This window comes from Pundamilia nyererei, unplaced genomic scaffold (assembly GCF_000239375.1).
Source record: "Pundamilia nyererei isolate P.nyererei 1_Seehausen unplaced genomic scaffold, PunNye1.0 scaffold00047, whole genome shotgun sequence".
Lineage (NCBI taxonomy): Eukaryota > Metazoa > Chordata > Actinopteri > Cichliformes > Cichlidae > Pundamilia > Pundamilia nyererei.
This window is the reverse complement of record NW_005187448.1, coordinates 2,868,547-2,881,965: the sequence shown is the minus strand read 5'-3', so window position 1 is coordinate 2,881,965 and position 13,419 is coordinate 2,868,547. Positions and strand designations below refer to the sequence as shown.

Here is a 13,419-nt window from a genome sequence, read left to right as displayed (position 1 = left end):
GTAAATTGCTGATTGCTTCTCGTCACGGGATCCGAGCCACCAAAATAGTGTATTTTTAATGGTAATGTATGCGTCTTTTGCAGTGTAAACCGCCATTTTTAATTTAGCCGTGATCCCATGGATAGAGCATTGTGCGGACTCGGAGCCCTAACGGCTAGCCGATTAGCTCGCGCGAAACCCTCTAACACAGAAGCCGCACACTTAACACGCAGAGTCATGTTCACTGTGTGTGGGTATTTGCACCTCTGTGCAAGTAATTCAAAGCCAGTTTTCTCCCTCTGTTGCGGCTTGTTCTCTTGGCGGGAATGAAGACAACTTGAGTCAAAGTGTGTGTTGCAGATTGACTTTTCGTGATGTGCTAACGTTAGCCGTCAAAGCTGAATTAAAGCCGAAGTAGCAAATGTTAGCCAAAAGTGCTAGTAAACCTAGCTAACATCAGATGACTTGCTGTTAACTTTGTCTACGTTAGCGCCACTACTGACTGATCTTTAACTGCGTAGCAAGCTACTTAAACAACACTTAGAAACAATGGGATAGGAGCTGAATGAACACGCTTTCAACTTGGAGCTAACTCAGTTAACTTGGGAGTAATAATAGCCTTTACTTCACTTTGTGTTTCGGATGATGACTTCAACATTCCATAATGTCAGCAGCTATAAATGCTGCAGGTTGGTTTTAGATTAAATGTGCGTTCATCGGTAGAATCAGCATGATTTCGTCAAAGAAAATATTGCACTCGGCTACATTTGCAAATTTTATTTATCCTTTATTTATAAATGTGATGCCGGTGAGTCTCACTGTCTCATTTACATATACAAATCTTGAGATCAAGCGGTGAAACCACTTGGTGAAAACATACCGAGCTGCTGAAATGTGAATATTTGTTACCTGTCAGATTCCCTTCACCATCTCATCATACTCTTAATCGCTGTTAATTGTGATGGTATGACAAAGAAGTAGACCACTTCTCCGTCATTGGCTTAAATCTCCCCTGAGTGCCTCATGGGTTTTTGTATTCTTTATTATTGAATCAAACTATTGCCGGGATAATTCATTAATGCCAGGCCTCAGCTCGCTCATTAAAGGTGATCAGCTTATTAAAGTATAAAACAGTTTGAAAGTGGAGATGTGACAAGTTTTTCTGCAAATATTTTAATGTACTTGTGATATTGGAGGTTGTGATATTAAAGTACCTTATGATTTAATGAGAGAGATTGCCGAAATGGAAATTGTTTTATGCGGACTACTACTCTCTCTCATGGATTTTTCATAAATAAAGTTCTGTTTGGTTGGCATTAATAAGGCATGCACATCAACAGCAAGTCTGTGCTGAACAGTGTAGTTTAATGGCAGACAAATAAGTTGAACTTGAGAAAATTTTAAACAGTAAGGATCTGTTGATTGTTGTCCATGTTTACAGAAAAAATAACTCCCATAGCAGTTATGCACACTGTCCAATTAGTAACAAGATATCAAAGAATTCAGTTTGTTTAAAAATAATGACTTAAGGAAGATACAGATAAGTTAGAAATGTCATTCACATGTGCAAAACCACATACATCCTGAAACCTGTGTCTAAAAGGAAACTGTTAAGGCCCCAAAGTTAGGAAACTGGAGGTACAGTGAAACAGAAATAAGTGTTTAACTATATTTAATTTTACAAAGTAGAAAATCTTTCAGTTTTAATGGAATTCTTCCTGAAACACTGACATGACGGACGTTTGGAGAAATAGAGATGGTGTTTCAAGTGTCCAAGCAGTTCCATTTTTTTTTCTTCATTCAAAACTAATTTTATTGTTTGTCATATGTTTTCAGATTGTGTAAAGAAACAGCGTAGTAAATCAAGGATGAGAAAGGTGGAACCACTGAACCAGATCAGATTCTGGTGAGTACTGCCTCCCCCCCTTTCTTTTTTTCTGCTTTGACTGAACTGAGCTGGTAATGCACACTATACATGAAGAATATACCTGCAGGGATAAATTGATGTAACAACTTAATATCTGTATCAGTCGATTTTTGCATCGCCTATTGGCAAATAAGATGGTATTCAGAGATGGCAGTGGTTGATGTTTATCTGTTGTGTTAGAGGAGATTTCCACGGGCTAAATGCTTTGGTAGTTTGAAGGGCTGAACGACATAAAAACAGTTCAGTATTTTTTTAAAAAATAATGATTTCTTTGTCTTCATATGGCACAAAAAGCACTAAATGTCAAAAACAAAACACCCCCTATAGCCATTGGCAGAGTTTTGGCACATTCTAGTTTGCAATAAGAAGAAGAGGAGCATGGTATTTCTGACAGTAAACACTTTGGTGTATTTGAAATATTTTTCCACAACTCAAACTAGCAGAAGTTATTGAAATTCCTAAATAAGAAAATGTGACCTTCTTTTCTGGTTCCATGTGGTTATATCTGTCTAACCAGATGGTCTTGGTGAGATTTACTGTGATTTCTATTTTTCAGCCATTGTTCAGCTCTGAACAACTGGGCTCAGTGACAGTGTTTGTGCTGCTCATCATACCCAAATATTAATTTAGGGAAAAACCATAACCTCTCACAGGGTGTGTGGAGCTTTTGGAAACTTTTTGGTTTTATGTCCGTGCTGTAATCAATATTGGCAGACATCCATATTTATAATTTAAAAAAACCCTGTAAATACTATTTTAAATAATCACCAATATACAACCAATGTCAGTAAAATATCCACTGATATTGCAATAAAATATTTAAAACAAAAACATCCCTTAAGATAATGCCTAGATGTGGCAGGGGTTTAATTTAGTCCCCACTCATTTTGTGTAATTTGAATTTGCCTATCAATAAATAATGCATGAATAATTCAGATTAATTTGGTAAACAAATATAGTGCCAAAAGAAAACAATGCTTCCCTTTTCCCCCCCTTTCTTCTTCTTTTTTTTTAATGACACTGAATTTTGTTGAATTAGGCATATGGAGAAAACTACACTTAAATCATATAAGCTATAATGTAGCACTGAGTAACTGAGCAAGGTCGGTGTTCTAACATCAGTATGTTAGCTCTTAAAGGTTTGAATTAAGTACTTGCTTACTTCATCAGAGAAGTCTTACACACATAATGCAACAGTGAGTAATCTTAAAAAATATCAATGAACTAGACAATTAGCAACCTCTAAGCTTATTTAGCTGAAATAAAGTGTATACTCCTGACTTGTCCAGGTTTTGTAAACAGGCTTTTAAAAATTCTGATTTATTTATTTTGTAAATATTCATGGATCAAATACCTAAAGTTGTTTTGATGCAATGTGCTTGTGTTTTTCTAAGTGTTCACGGTGGCTAGCACAATATTTTGATGCACATGTAAGTTCGTATGAATATGTCGGCGCTTACGCTGGTGTGCCTGGTATGCTTTCATGAAAATAACTTGAAGAACTGTGTCGACTTAATATGATAAGATGTTTTGGTGGTGCATCCCACAGAGGGCCCATTGCCCCGTTATAAATACGCACTGCATCGATACAGACAGCAGTGGCTTCTCATTCCCAGCCGTAGCGTTATTCACTTTTTGCACACTACCCACACTCATCATGACTGTGCCAAGAGCTAGTGCCTATGTGCTATGGAAACAGGCGGGGATACTGTAATACTCCGGACGGACGAACAAACTTCTTAATTGATTCGGTAGTCAATTTTCCCTTCTGCAAACTAAAAACAAAACTCGCAGTGTCACGTTAGACCAGTCCGACAATGATTCAGCGAGTTGTTCTGCGTTTCTGCTCACTGCTCAACTAACGGTAGCTAAGCTCGCTAGCTAGCGCGTGCAACGACTGTAGCTTTAGAGCCAGGAACTCCGAGCCTAAGAAAAAAAAAGTCACGTTAGTGTTTCCAGGTATTTTGCACACATTCCTCTCTTTGTCGCTAGTCACCGAGTTGTTTACAGATTCATCTTAACTGGAGTAGGGCCAGCACAGAACTAGGGAGTGCGGGCTCCTTTTTGCGGCCTGTGCAGCCCCGACCTAAATTAGTCAAGAGTCAGGTCAGGACAGGATGGTGAATCTGTAAGGTCTGGTTTGACAGCTGTGCCACAAATGGTCCTAGCGGTTTGAATTTTGTTTAGTTACATTGTGAATGGTTATCGCTGATGACACGCATGACTTGATTATGACTTGGCTGACTTTTTAAAAAACGTTTGGTGACTTAGAATTTCAGAGGAAGATCGTTTGCTAACGGTACCGGTAGCTCGGTGTTAGCTGGTCAGGGGTTAACATCTCCGCAGCAAACGTTGCCGATCGATTCTGTCGCTACGTTGAGTTTTACAGGGGTTCTCGTTTTCTTAGACGTGTTGCTACCTGATTACAAACAAAACGCATCACGTTTATGACCTATAACTGCAGAGTGGGCTTTGAATAGGAACTTGTTAACGTTAGGTAAATAACGTAAAGCTATTACCGACGCTAGCTTGTTAGCTAGGTAGCTATAACTTTAACCTGTAAGCTTCGAGTCGTTTGAGTTTATGGAAAAGCAAACAGAGAGGCGCACTGTTTGGCTTAAATCTCCCCTGAATTTGAAAGTGATGAAACGTCGGGCTAATGTTTTAGGCCAATAAATGGGACCCAATATAATTTGATTAACTTTGTGTCGTACATTGCTCGCTAGCCGTCAGCTAATGCTCTGCCCGGTTTGCTATGTGATCATCAGACTTTTAGAGAGCCTGAGAAAATGTCAATGTTTTCATCACCTTTTTAACCACTGGTGGTGATCAATCATATTTTGCTGTAACAGAATTTCGAGGATTATCGCCATATCATCTACCTTTGCTTATTCATTGAGTGCCCTGCCAAATGTTGAGATTTGTAGTCGACTGTCTGTATTTTGTTATGTGTATTTCAAGTACATAATGTACGAATTTACCTCGATATATAGCCAGCAGGTACTTTTTTGTGTTATATTATGTACTGGATATTATCCAAATAATTTACATATTTACCTGGAGCATTTTTTTAAAATAACATATGGAACACTGTTTTGATGTAAGGTTTTGATTTTACAGATAGAGCAACTGGAACATGCCCTTAAGTGGGCATTGCCAAATTTTTTTTTGTAAGTATGTATCTTATTTGTTTTTTTTAGTTTTTTTTTTTGTTTGTTTTGTTTTTTTTAAGACATTTTAATGTTAATATTTCAATATCTGAATAACTGTTTGGCTGGGAGTATTTAGATATGTAAAGTCCAAATGTATATTTACCCAAGTGCTATAGAAGAATATCTGCATCACAGCACACTGAAATTCATTATTAGATGTTGCTTTATGGGTTACATTAACATTTCTCAACAGGAGCAGCAAATAGAGATTATTGACAATGAAGGTCGACAGAAGCAAGTTAAAGAAAACACCTACGGAAGCTGTGAGTATATTTGATGCTGGCTGCGTTTTCTTTCATAGCTCCTAACCTCACTGCTGCCTAAATTGCATGTAGTTGGGATATTTAGGATGACTTTTCTCTAGCCAATTGTGATAAGAGTTCATAATGGGAGCAGGGCCTAAAAGAACTTGTTGAAGATGCTTTTTATTTTTATATTGTAAGAAATTTACAGTGTGTCATGTCCAAAAATGCGCGGGGGGGTCTATGACTGCAAGCATGATGTGTACGATACAGTTGACAACTCGGATAACTTCTCTAGTAAAAATCTGGGAATTTTCTTATCTGTAATGTTTTGATAAGCAGGAATGGCTGTTATCCTTGTTTAATGAAACCCCAGTTAACAAAACTGGATACAGAAATAACTTTATTCCAATTCTATTAATTACTGTGGGTCTGGCTGTAACTGTTTTGAGCACCAAACATTTCTACAGGAAAAATTCTGGTATTTATCTTAGAAGGATCTTGAACTCTCTGAACTGAATTTGGTTAAATTGAACTGAAATATTTTAATGTTGGAGTTTTTAAGAATGGTAAGGGGTTAGAGCTGAAGACTTAATACATTTAACAGCCATACTGTTGTTTACCTTGATGATAATGCCTGCTCAGCTGATTGCCGTGATAAGTAAACAGTGACAGGACAGGACACGTCTTGTAGGATTGTGCTATTCAGAAATGGAAGTATTGGTCAGTTAAACCAAGTAATTCACTATGCTTTTTAACTGTTGGTTCAAAGATGTTGAACAGTCTTCCACCACTAGGCAGACTGCAGCACCCCTCACTTTTTTGAAGGGAAGTTGTAAACAAGCTAGGTGGAAAGTAAAACAAGTCACGGCCCTGCTAAAGCAGAGAATTCTAGCAGTACTTTGTTTTAGAAAATAAATGCCTGTATCTAAACTGTTTCAGAATAAAATGGCATTCAACCACATTTTGCACAAGGGTACTGGCATTAAAGAATGCTGTGGTGCTAGCATTGCTAATGTCAGGCTCACTTTGTTTCTCAAAGAGTGTGATTACCAGCTTAAAGTAGCTCAAATACACACATAGTATTTCTATGTACAATTTTAAGCCCAGTTCATTAGATTATGCTCAGTTTGACTTTGACTTGCTTTTTGACTTGTTAATTGATCTTTTTCTTTTCTCTTCCTTCTCATATTTAAACAACTTGAGTGAAAGTATTGTGGGTTATTGTGTTTGCCCAGAGTTGTTAGTTCAGTGTAAATGGAGATTTTCACTGTCTATCAGCATAGATCATCTGTTTAGGGTGCTATATTGTGTTTTGAGAAGACTCCTAAGGATCCAGGAACTGTGCTTGACCAAATATTTTCCTAAACCTTCTGCACCAACAGCCTGCTGACTGCAGGATACTTATAGAGAAGCTCAAGGCATGCAACGATGAGCAGCTATTGGTTGAACTGCAGCATATCAAGACCTGGAATATTGGCAAGGTAAGAAGATTAGGCTGAAGGAGAAGCTACTCCTTCAGTCTTTTATAAAACACAAACTCTTATAACAAGGTTCCCATCACTCTAGAATTGTGTGGAATATCATCAAATATATTTGAGAAATTTCACAATACCTGTTGACACAAGTTCATGACATCATTTCCGCACCACACTACTAGAAACATCTCCCTGAAATGAAATTATATGTCTTAGCAAGTGTAGTAATAATACAGATTAACAGAATGCAAAAGGGAGTGGGGAATGAGAAATAAATTGACTTTGACTTTATTAAATTTATGAAAACTTATGAGCTACAAGCAAATATAAAAATAATTATGTATGAATGTCACTGGCACTTGCCATTGGTCTGACTTGCTGTCATTACAGAATCCTAATGGCCAGAAGTACTACTAATTTGAGAGTAGAATACAAAATCTAAAACTTTTTTTAGACATTAAATTAAATCAATGATATGTAATATTTGTTTGAAATTTGTTTTTTGTTTTTTATCTCTTTCAACAGTGTGAGCTTTACCATTGGGTGGATCTGTTGGACCGCTTTGATGGTATTCTGTGTGATGCAGGCCAGACAGTAGAGAATATGTCATGGCTGCTGGTGTGTGACCGTCCAGAGAATGGACAGCTCAAAGCCTTGCTTTTGGCAGTGCTCAACTTCACAGCTTTGCTTATTGAGTACAGCTTCTCTAGGCACCTTTACAGCTCCATAGAGGTATGGTTCAACCAATTCATCTCTTCAGTACTACTGATACATATTTGTTTATTTTTTGTGCTGTGGATATATCAGAGAAAATGAAGTTCACAAACTTAAATATTTCTTGTTTTATCTACCATCCACCCCCTTTACAGCACCTGACCACCTTGTTAGCATCATGTGACATGCAGGTGGTCCTGTCTGTGCTGAACCTACTCTATGTGTTCAGTAAGCGATCCAACTACATCACAAGACTGGGATCTGAAAAAAGGACTCCTCTCCTGGCCCGTCTGCAGCACTTGGCTGAGGTCTGGTGAACATTTGTCATTGTGATTCTAGCTGTCCCTCAAGAAGTGGAGTTGAATTGTTTAGTCTCTTTGTTCTTTTCTTTTCTGCAGAGTTGGGGTGGGAAGGAGAATGGCTTTGGTCTGGCTGAATGTTGCAGGGATCTGCCTATGACGGTAAGATTTTTTTTTCTTTTTTTTGTGAGTGAATGATGTTTCATAACTATAATCTACATATTACTGTTGGCCAGAAAGTTTTATGTTTCTAAATAGATGCTGTCAAAAACTATTAAATTACGCCTACTTATAAATTATGTGCATATTCCCACTGCAGAAGTATCCTCCCAGTGCCACCACACTTCACTTTGAGTTTTACGCTGAACCGGGCCCTGAGGTCAAAGTAGAGAGAAAGGTATAGGCATCAACATTTACTAAAGCAACCAAAGTAAAAACTGAATAATATTTGGAATATTCTGTTGACCACCTGACTGTGTCCCAATCATTTCCAAATGTCATATTCCCTCCGCAGACAAGTAGTAACACACTACATTATATTCACATCGAGCAGCTTGACAAGGTACAGTCAAATTAGAATTGCATCATTAACAGCTTAAAAGCCACATCTTGGCTTCTTGACCTAATACATAGCTTGTTTTGTCTCATAGATTTCAGAGAGCCCATCAGAAATCATGGAGTCACTGACAATGATGTACAACATCCCAAAAGACAAACAGACCCTACTGTTTACTCATATTCGACTAGCCCATGGTTTCTCAAATCACAAGAAGAGGTTGCAGGCTGTACAAGCCCGACTGCATGCTATTTCTATACTGGGTGAGCAGAAAGCTTTTTCCCAAGAAAGTGACATGATTTTGGTCCTAGTTTTATGTTCTAACCTTTTCTCTCTTTCTTTGCCTCTCCCCACCAGTGTATTCAAATGCACTCCAAGAGTCAGCCAACAGTATTCTGTATAATGGCTTGATAGAGGAGCTGGTGGATGTCTTGCAGATTACAGACAAACAGCTTGTGGTAAGAAAGTAATTTTTTTTGCCCCCCCCTTTTTTTTTTCCCCCTTCAAGCTCGATCACTGTCATTACACTAAATGTACTTTCATTGTATTAATAAAATGTCTTTTGATGTGTTTTGTGAATGTGTGAGAAGATGATTACTTTCAGTGCCTTCTTTATTCTTAGGTCTGCACAATATCTGTCCTTTTTCATTGTCTTTTCTCTGAAGTGCTGTATTGGATTTTGTTCTTCAGGATATCAAGGCGGCCTCTTTGCGCACTTTAACTTCAATTGTCCATCTGGAGAGGACGCCCAAGCTTTCCAACATCATCGACTGCACCGGCACTGCCTCATACCATGGCTTCTTGCCCGTGTTGGTTCGCAATTGCATACAAGCAATGATTGGTGAGAACATAGCAGAAATTATGACCCAAATTTTTAATGGGTGATGTGCAAGAAATTTGGTAAATAAAATCAGAGCTTTTAACCCCCCCGCCCCCCTTTGCTTTCTAGATCCTCTGATGGAACCTTACCCACACCAGTTTGCAACAGCACTCTTTTCATTCCTTTACCATTTGGCTAGCTATGATGCTGGAGGGGAGGCCCTTGTGTCCTGTGGAATGATGGAAGCCCTCCTTAAGGTACATACAGGCCCTATAGTACATCGTAGCCATTCATAATGTTGTCTTTAAGAAATATATCAATGATTATCTTGTACTTCATAGGTGATCAAGTTCTTGGGTGACGAGCAGGACCAGATCACCTTTGTAACAAGAGCAGTGCGGGTTGTGGACCTCATCACCAACCTTGACATGGCTGCCTTTCAGTCCCACAGCGGCCTTTCCATTTTCATCTGCAGACTAGAGGTTTGTTAGGCATATTCCTGACCTAGCCACTTTTGGATACAGTCACTCAGTCCTCTGCATTTGCTCATTCCTCTCTCTATCAATTTCTTAAAATAGCATGAGGTGGACCTGTCGAGAAAAGAGTGCCCTTTTGTCATCAAGCCAAAGATCCAGAGGCCTAGTGCAGCAGTAGAGTCTGAGGACATGGACACAGACATGGAGAGTAAGTGAAGATATGGAATGTTTTGAACTTCAATAATATACCAAAAACTTGATTAGAAAACAACCAACCAACCACATGACGTTATGTTCCATACTAACAGAAGATTGCTCTAAAAGGTTTTTTAAAACTTTTAACTAAAAGCACTTATTTCTTAAATTCAGCTTCACAGACAGTGTTATATCTGTGTCACATTTTGAGAGCAGGGCTCAATGGTGTATATTAGCCACTATATGTATAGTGTTTCATGTCCTCTTTAATGTTTAACGTCAGGGTGGTGGTTAAAATGATCTCAATGGACTGGTATTTACATAGTGCTTTTCTATTTATACTGACCACTAAAAATGCTTGACACGACACATGCATTGATAGATTTATTCCACAAAATCATAGCGCTTTGTTGGTCTCACCTCTACATCCAATTTAAAATTGATTTGACCTCACATGGATGTCTCTAAACAAACGGAGCAAACCCACCCTGGCACAGGGAGAGCATGCAGGCTATGTGCATGATGGCTCCAGGAAGGTGTGAACCTAGAACCTTCTTTCATGCTGTAGATGGTGCTAGCTTTTATTTACTGAAAACACATACCCTGGATGGAATCTAGATTGCTCAGGCATGCGGATGGTATGGTAAGAATTTGTTGTCACCAAATTCTGTGACTCCTTGGATGGTGTCAAACATTCAGGCTGGTGCAGGTTGTATAATGAGGGGAATCTTTGTGGACCAGATTTAGGGCAACTTTAAACCTGTTATTGATTGAATGCTGCTGCTGACTTGAGAATTTTTGTTGATAAACTCAACAGTGAGTTCTTAGTGCTTCACCGGCCTTTCCAGTCTTTGAGTAGAACACTTCTCATTTGAAAAGAGGGTTGTTGGATGAATGCGGCGCTGACAGATCTTCTAAACGTATTGGGGTAACTCCTTTACAGAGAGAATGTTGGTATTTTTGAATTTTAGTTGGCATCAGAGGAAAATCACGTGTTCCAAAATAATCAAGCACTATGTGAATGTGTTTGATCAAACATGGCAGGTGAACAAGGACATATGACTTCTTTGCCAAAAAGTTGATTCTTTTCATCTGGATGTAGCGTTTTCAGTGGGAGAAATGTTTCATCATTCATCCAAGTGACATCTTCAGAAGTCTTGACTTCTTGATCCAGATGAACAGAATCAAATTTTTTGGGTTTTCCTTACCTGGATGATTGCGCGTGCATCAAGATATGGCTTTGTTGTAGGGCTGTTCGATATAACGATATATATCGGATGACGATATAAAAACGTCTATCGTTTCATTTTACGCTATCGTTTGTTTCTTGGTGTCGCAAAATAAACTGTTTACGGCAATGTTTTTTCATTATTTTGATGGTCACTGTAGTGGCTATATTAATTTCTTCTTTCTCTTATATTTAATATAACCACACTACAGACAGACAAGCGTTTGTTTTTATGCGTTGTCGTTAGCAACAACGAAGGTAAAACCACCGCGTGTCCGCTTGTTCCACATAAACCTTTCGCAATAAAGCTCAAGATCCTGTGGAGACTTTTCAAAATAAACTGAATCACGTGAAAGATGCAGAGTGTATACGGATGAGAAGCAAAAAAGAGCTGCCAGGGACGTCTATTACCCACCAGCTCGATAGCTAGCCGGGGTTCAAGGCTCACTAGAGCCGGTGAGAACACCAGACTGCCGGCAAATCGTTTTCAAACCCACCGTTGTCTTTCGCTGCTCAGGTTAAACATGATGTAAGTCACTTAGATAACTTAAAAATGTTATTGTTTGGCTTTTTTCAGTATTTTATTTGTTCCTGAGTAAATCGGTTTGGCTGAGATTAAAGTTATAGTTTTTACACAGCTGAATAAACGTCAAGCAGACAGCTGATTATCAGAAGTGTGAGATGCTGGAGAATATACTCCGGTGTCCCGTTATATTTTAGATACCAAGGAGCAGACGGCTGAGTTTATTAAACTCCACTGAAACATTCTGCACATTTCATTAAAATTTAACAAACTATCATCTTGTCTTATATTTAGTTAGCACATATCTTAAACACTTAAAGCTGTAAGCTAATAATAGTTATATAAGAGCAGATGCTGCTGGTGCAATAAGCTGTACGTTGCACGTCCAATGGATGCATGATCTGATTAGTCGACTAATCGCAAAAATAATCGGTGACTAGTCGACTATCAAAATAATTGTTTGTGGCAGCCCTATTGTTTATATGCCCTGCTGCCTTTGTTGCTAGATGACTGTATGCGCATCAGTGACACAAGTGACACCCATTAAGACTAATGTACTATGCACTGAGTGATGTTCTGTTGCACTATGTGGTACAAAAAAGTATAGTGCTTTTAGCATTAAAACATGCAAACCAATTCTAGTAGCTCCTCCAAAACACTGAATCAATAAAGGGCCATTTCACCAAATGCCAATTACTAGAAAGGCCTCCCTAGTAGGGAAAATTGAAATATTTCTAAAACTTAACTTCTAGAACTTTTAAATACAGTTGTACATATTTATTTTTACACTATAATACTCATGTATAACAATAATGATGATGCTTTATACCTTTTTTTTTTTCTTTTTTTTTTAAATTCTTTGTCAAAGAGCTTTTAGTCCTGTTTTGCCCCTGCTTATGTGATGACATTACATTAAAGTGAATACTGTATTCAGAGAGGGGATCATGCCTAACTTAAAGCTATGGTTTTCCTAATCAAGTCCTTGGTTGGTCGTGGCCAGATTTTATAAGCAGTAGTCTGTTTGTTAGGGTTATATAAAATATTCCCCTGTTGTTTATATGGAAACATTGTGAATTCTCACAGTGTCAGAAGTTGCTATGGAAAGCAGCCCTCGACCATCAACATCTTCTAGTTCCAGAGCTGAGGGAGACCACCGAGCACAGAGCAGCACTACTAACACACCTCGTGCAGGTACGCACATCGCAGACAAATGAATATATGAATTTTATCACTCCTGCGTTCTTCAGTTTCTATGATTCTCATCTCTTTAGGTATGCAGTGTATCCCCCAGAGGGCAGCTCTGTTGAAGTCGATGCTAAATTTCTTGAAGAAAGCCATCCAGGACCCTGCCTTTTCTGATGGCATCCGCCATGGTGAGTCATTGGAATCCACTTCTTTGTTGTACCGATGAACTTGAGATCATACATCTTGTACTAATCTTGTTTACATATGTTGCTGTACATCTGTATTGTATTGTGAACCCACTTTTTTTTTTCTTTTTCTTTTTTCTTCTTCTTTTTTTTTTTTAACTCCAAGTAATGGATGGGTCCTTGCCTACCTCACTCAAGCACATCATCAGTAATGCAGAATATTACGGCCCCTCACTGTTCCTCCTAGGTGAGTACACAGTTACACTCTTTCACTTTACGGAGTCTTCCTCTTCTGACTTCAGAAATGCAACATTTTTCTCATATTAAACTTTCTGCTTCATCAGTGTTGCAATACAGGGAGTGCAGAATTATTAGGCAAGTTGTATTTTTGAGGAATAAT

At 38.4% G+C, this 13,419-nt stretch overlaps 1 protein-coding gene across 10 annotated transcripts in view; it reads left to right on the top strand.

Moving 5' to 3' along the window:
* Window positions 1-13,419, top strand: part of huwe1 (HECT, UBA and WWE domain containing E3 ubiquitin protein ligase 1) — a 50,012-nt gene that overhangs the window by 130 nt on the left and 36,463 nt on the right. For 7 of the 10 annotated variants that reach the window (XM_013910692.1, XM_013910689.1, XM_013910690.1 and 4 more), the window contains exons 2-19: window positions 1,816-1,885; window positions 5,027-5,076; window positions 5,312-5,381; window positions 6,746-6,844; window positions 7,364-7,570; window positions 7,708-7,860; window positions 7,951-8,013; window positions 8,171-8,248; window positions 8,366-8,413; window positions 8,502-8,670; window positions 8,765-8,865; window positions 9,098-9,248; window positions 9,357-9,484; window positions 9,569-9,709; window positions 9,806-9,911; window positions 12,733-12,840; window positions 12,921-13,022; window positions 13,186-13,266. In XM_013910692.1, coding sequence (XP_013766146.1) covers window positions 5,337-5,381; window positions 6,746-6,844; window positions 7,364-7,570; window positions 7,708-7,860; window positions 7,951-8,013; window positions 8,171-8,248; window positions 8,366-8,413; window positions 8,502-8,670; window positions 8,765-8,865; window positions 9,098-9,248; window positions 9,357-9,484; window positions 9,569-9,709; window positions 9,806-9,911; window positions 12,733-12,840; window positions 12,921-13,022; window positions 13,186-13,266 — 1,780 coding nt within the window. In that variant the 5' untranslated portion in view covers window positions 1,816-1,885; window positions 5,027-5,076; window positions 5,312-5,336. Of the gene's footprint in view, window positions 1-1,815; window positions 1,886-3,536; window positions 3,658-3,785; window positions 3,866-4,021; window positions 4,040-5,026; window positions 5,077-5,311; window positions 5,382-6,745; window positions 6,845-7,363; window positions 7,571-7,707; window positions 7,861-7,950; window positions 8,014-8,170; window positions 8,249-8,365; window positions 8,414-8,501; window positions 8,671-8,764; window positions 8,866-9,097; window positions 9,249-9,356; window positions 9,485-9,568; window positions 9,710-9,805; window positions 9,912-12,732; window positions 12,841-12,920; window positions 13,023-13,185; window positions 13,267-13,419 lie in introns of those variants that run through there. The other 3 variants (XM_013910686.1, XM_013910687.1, XM_013910688.1) reach the window with 3 other exon arrangements.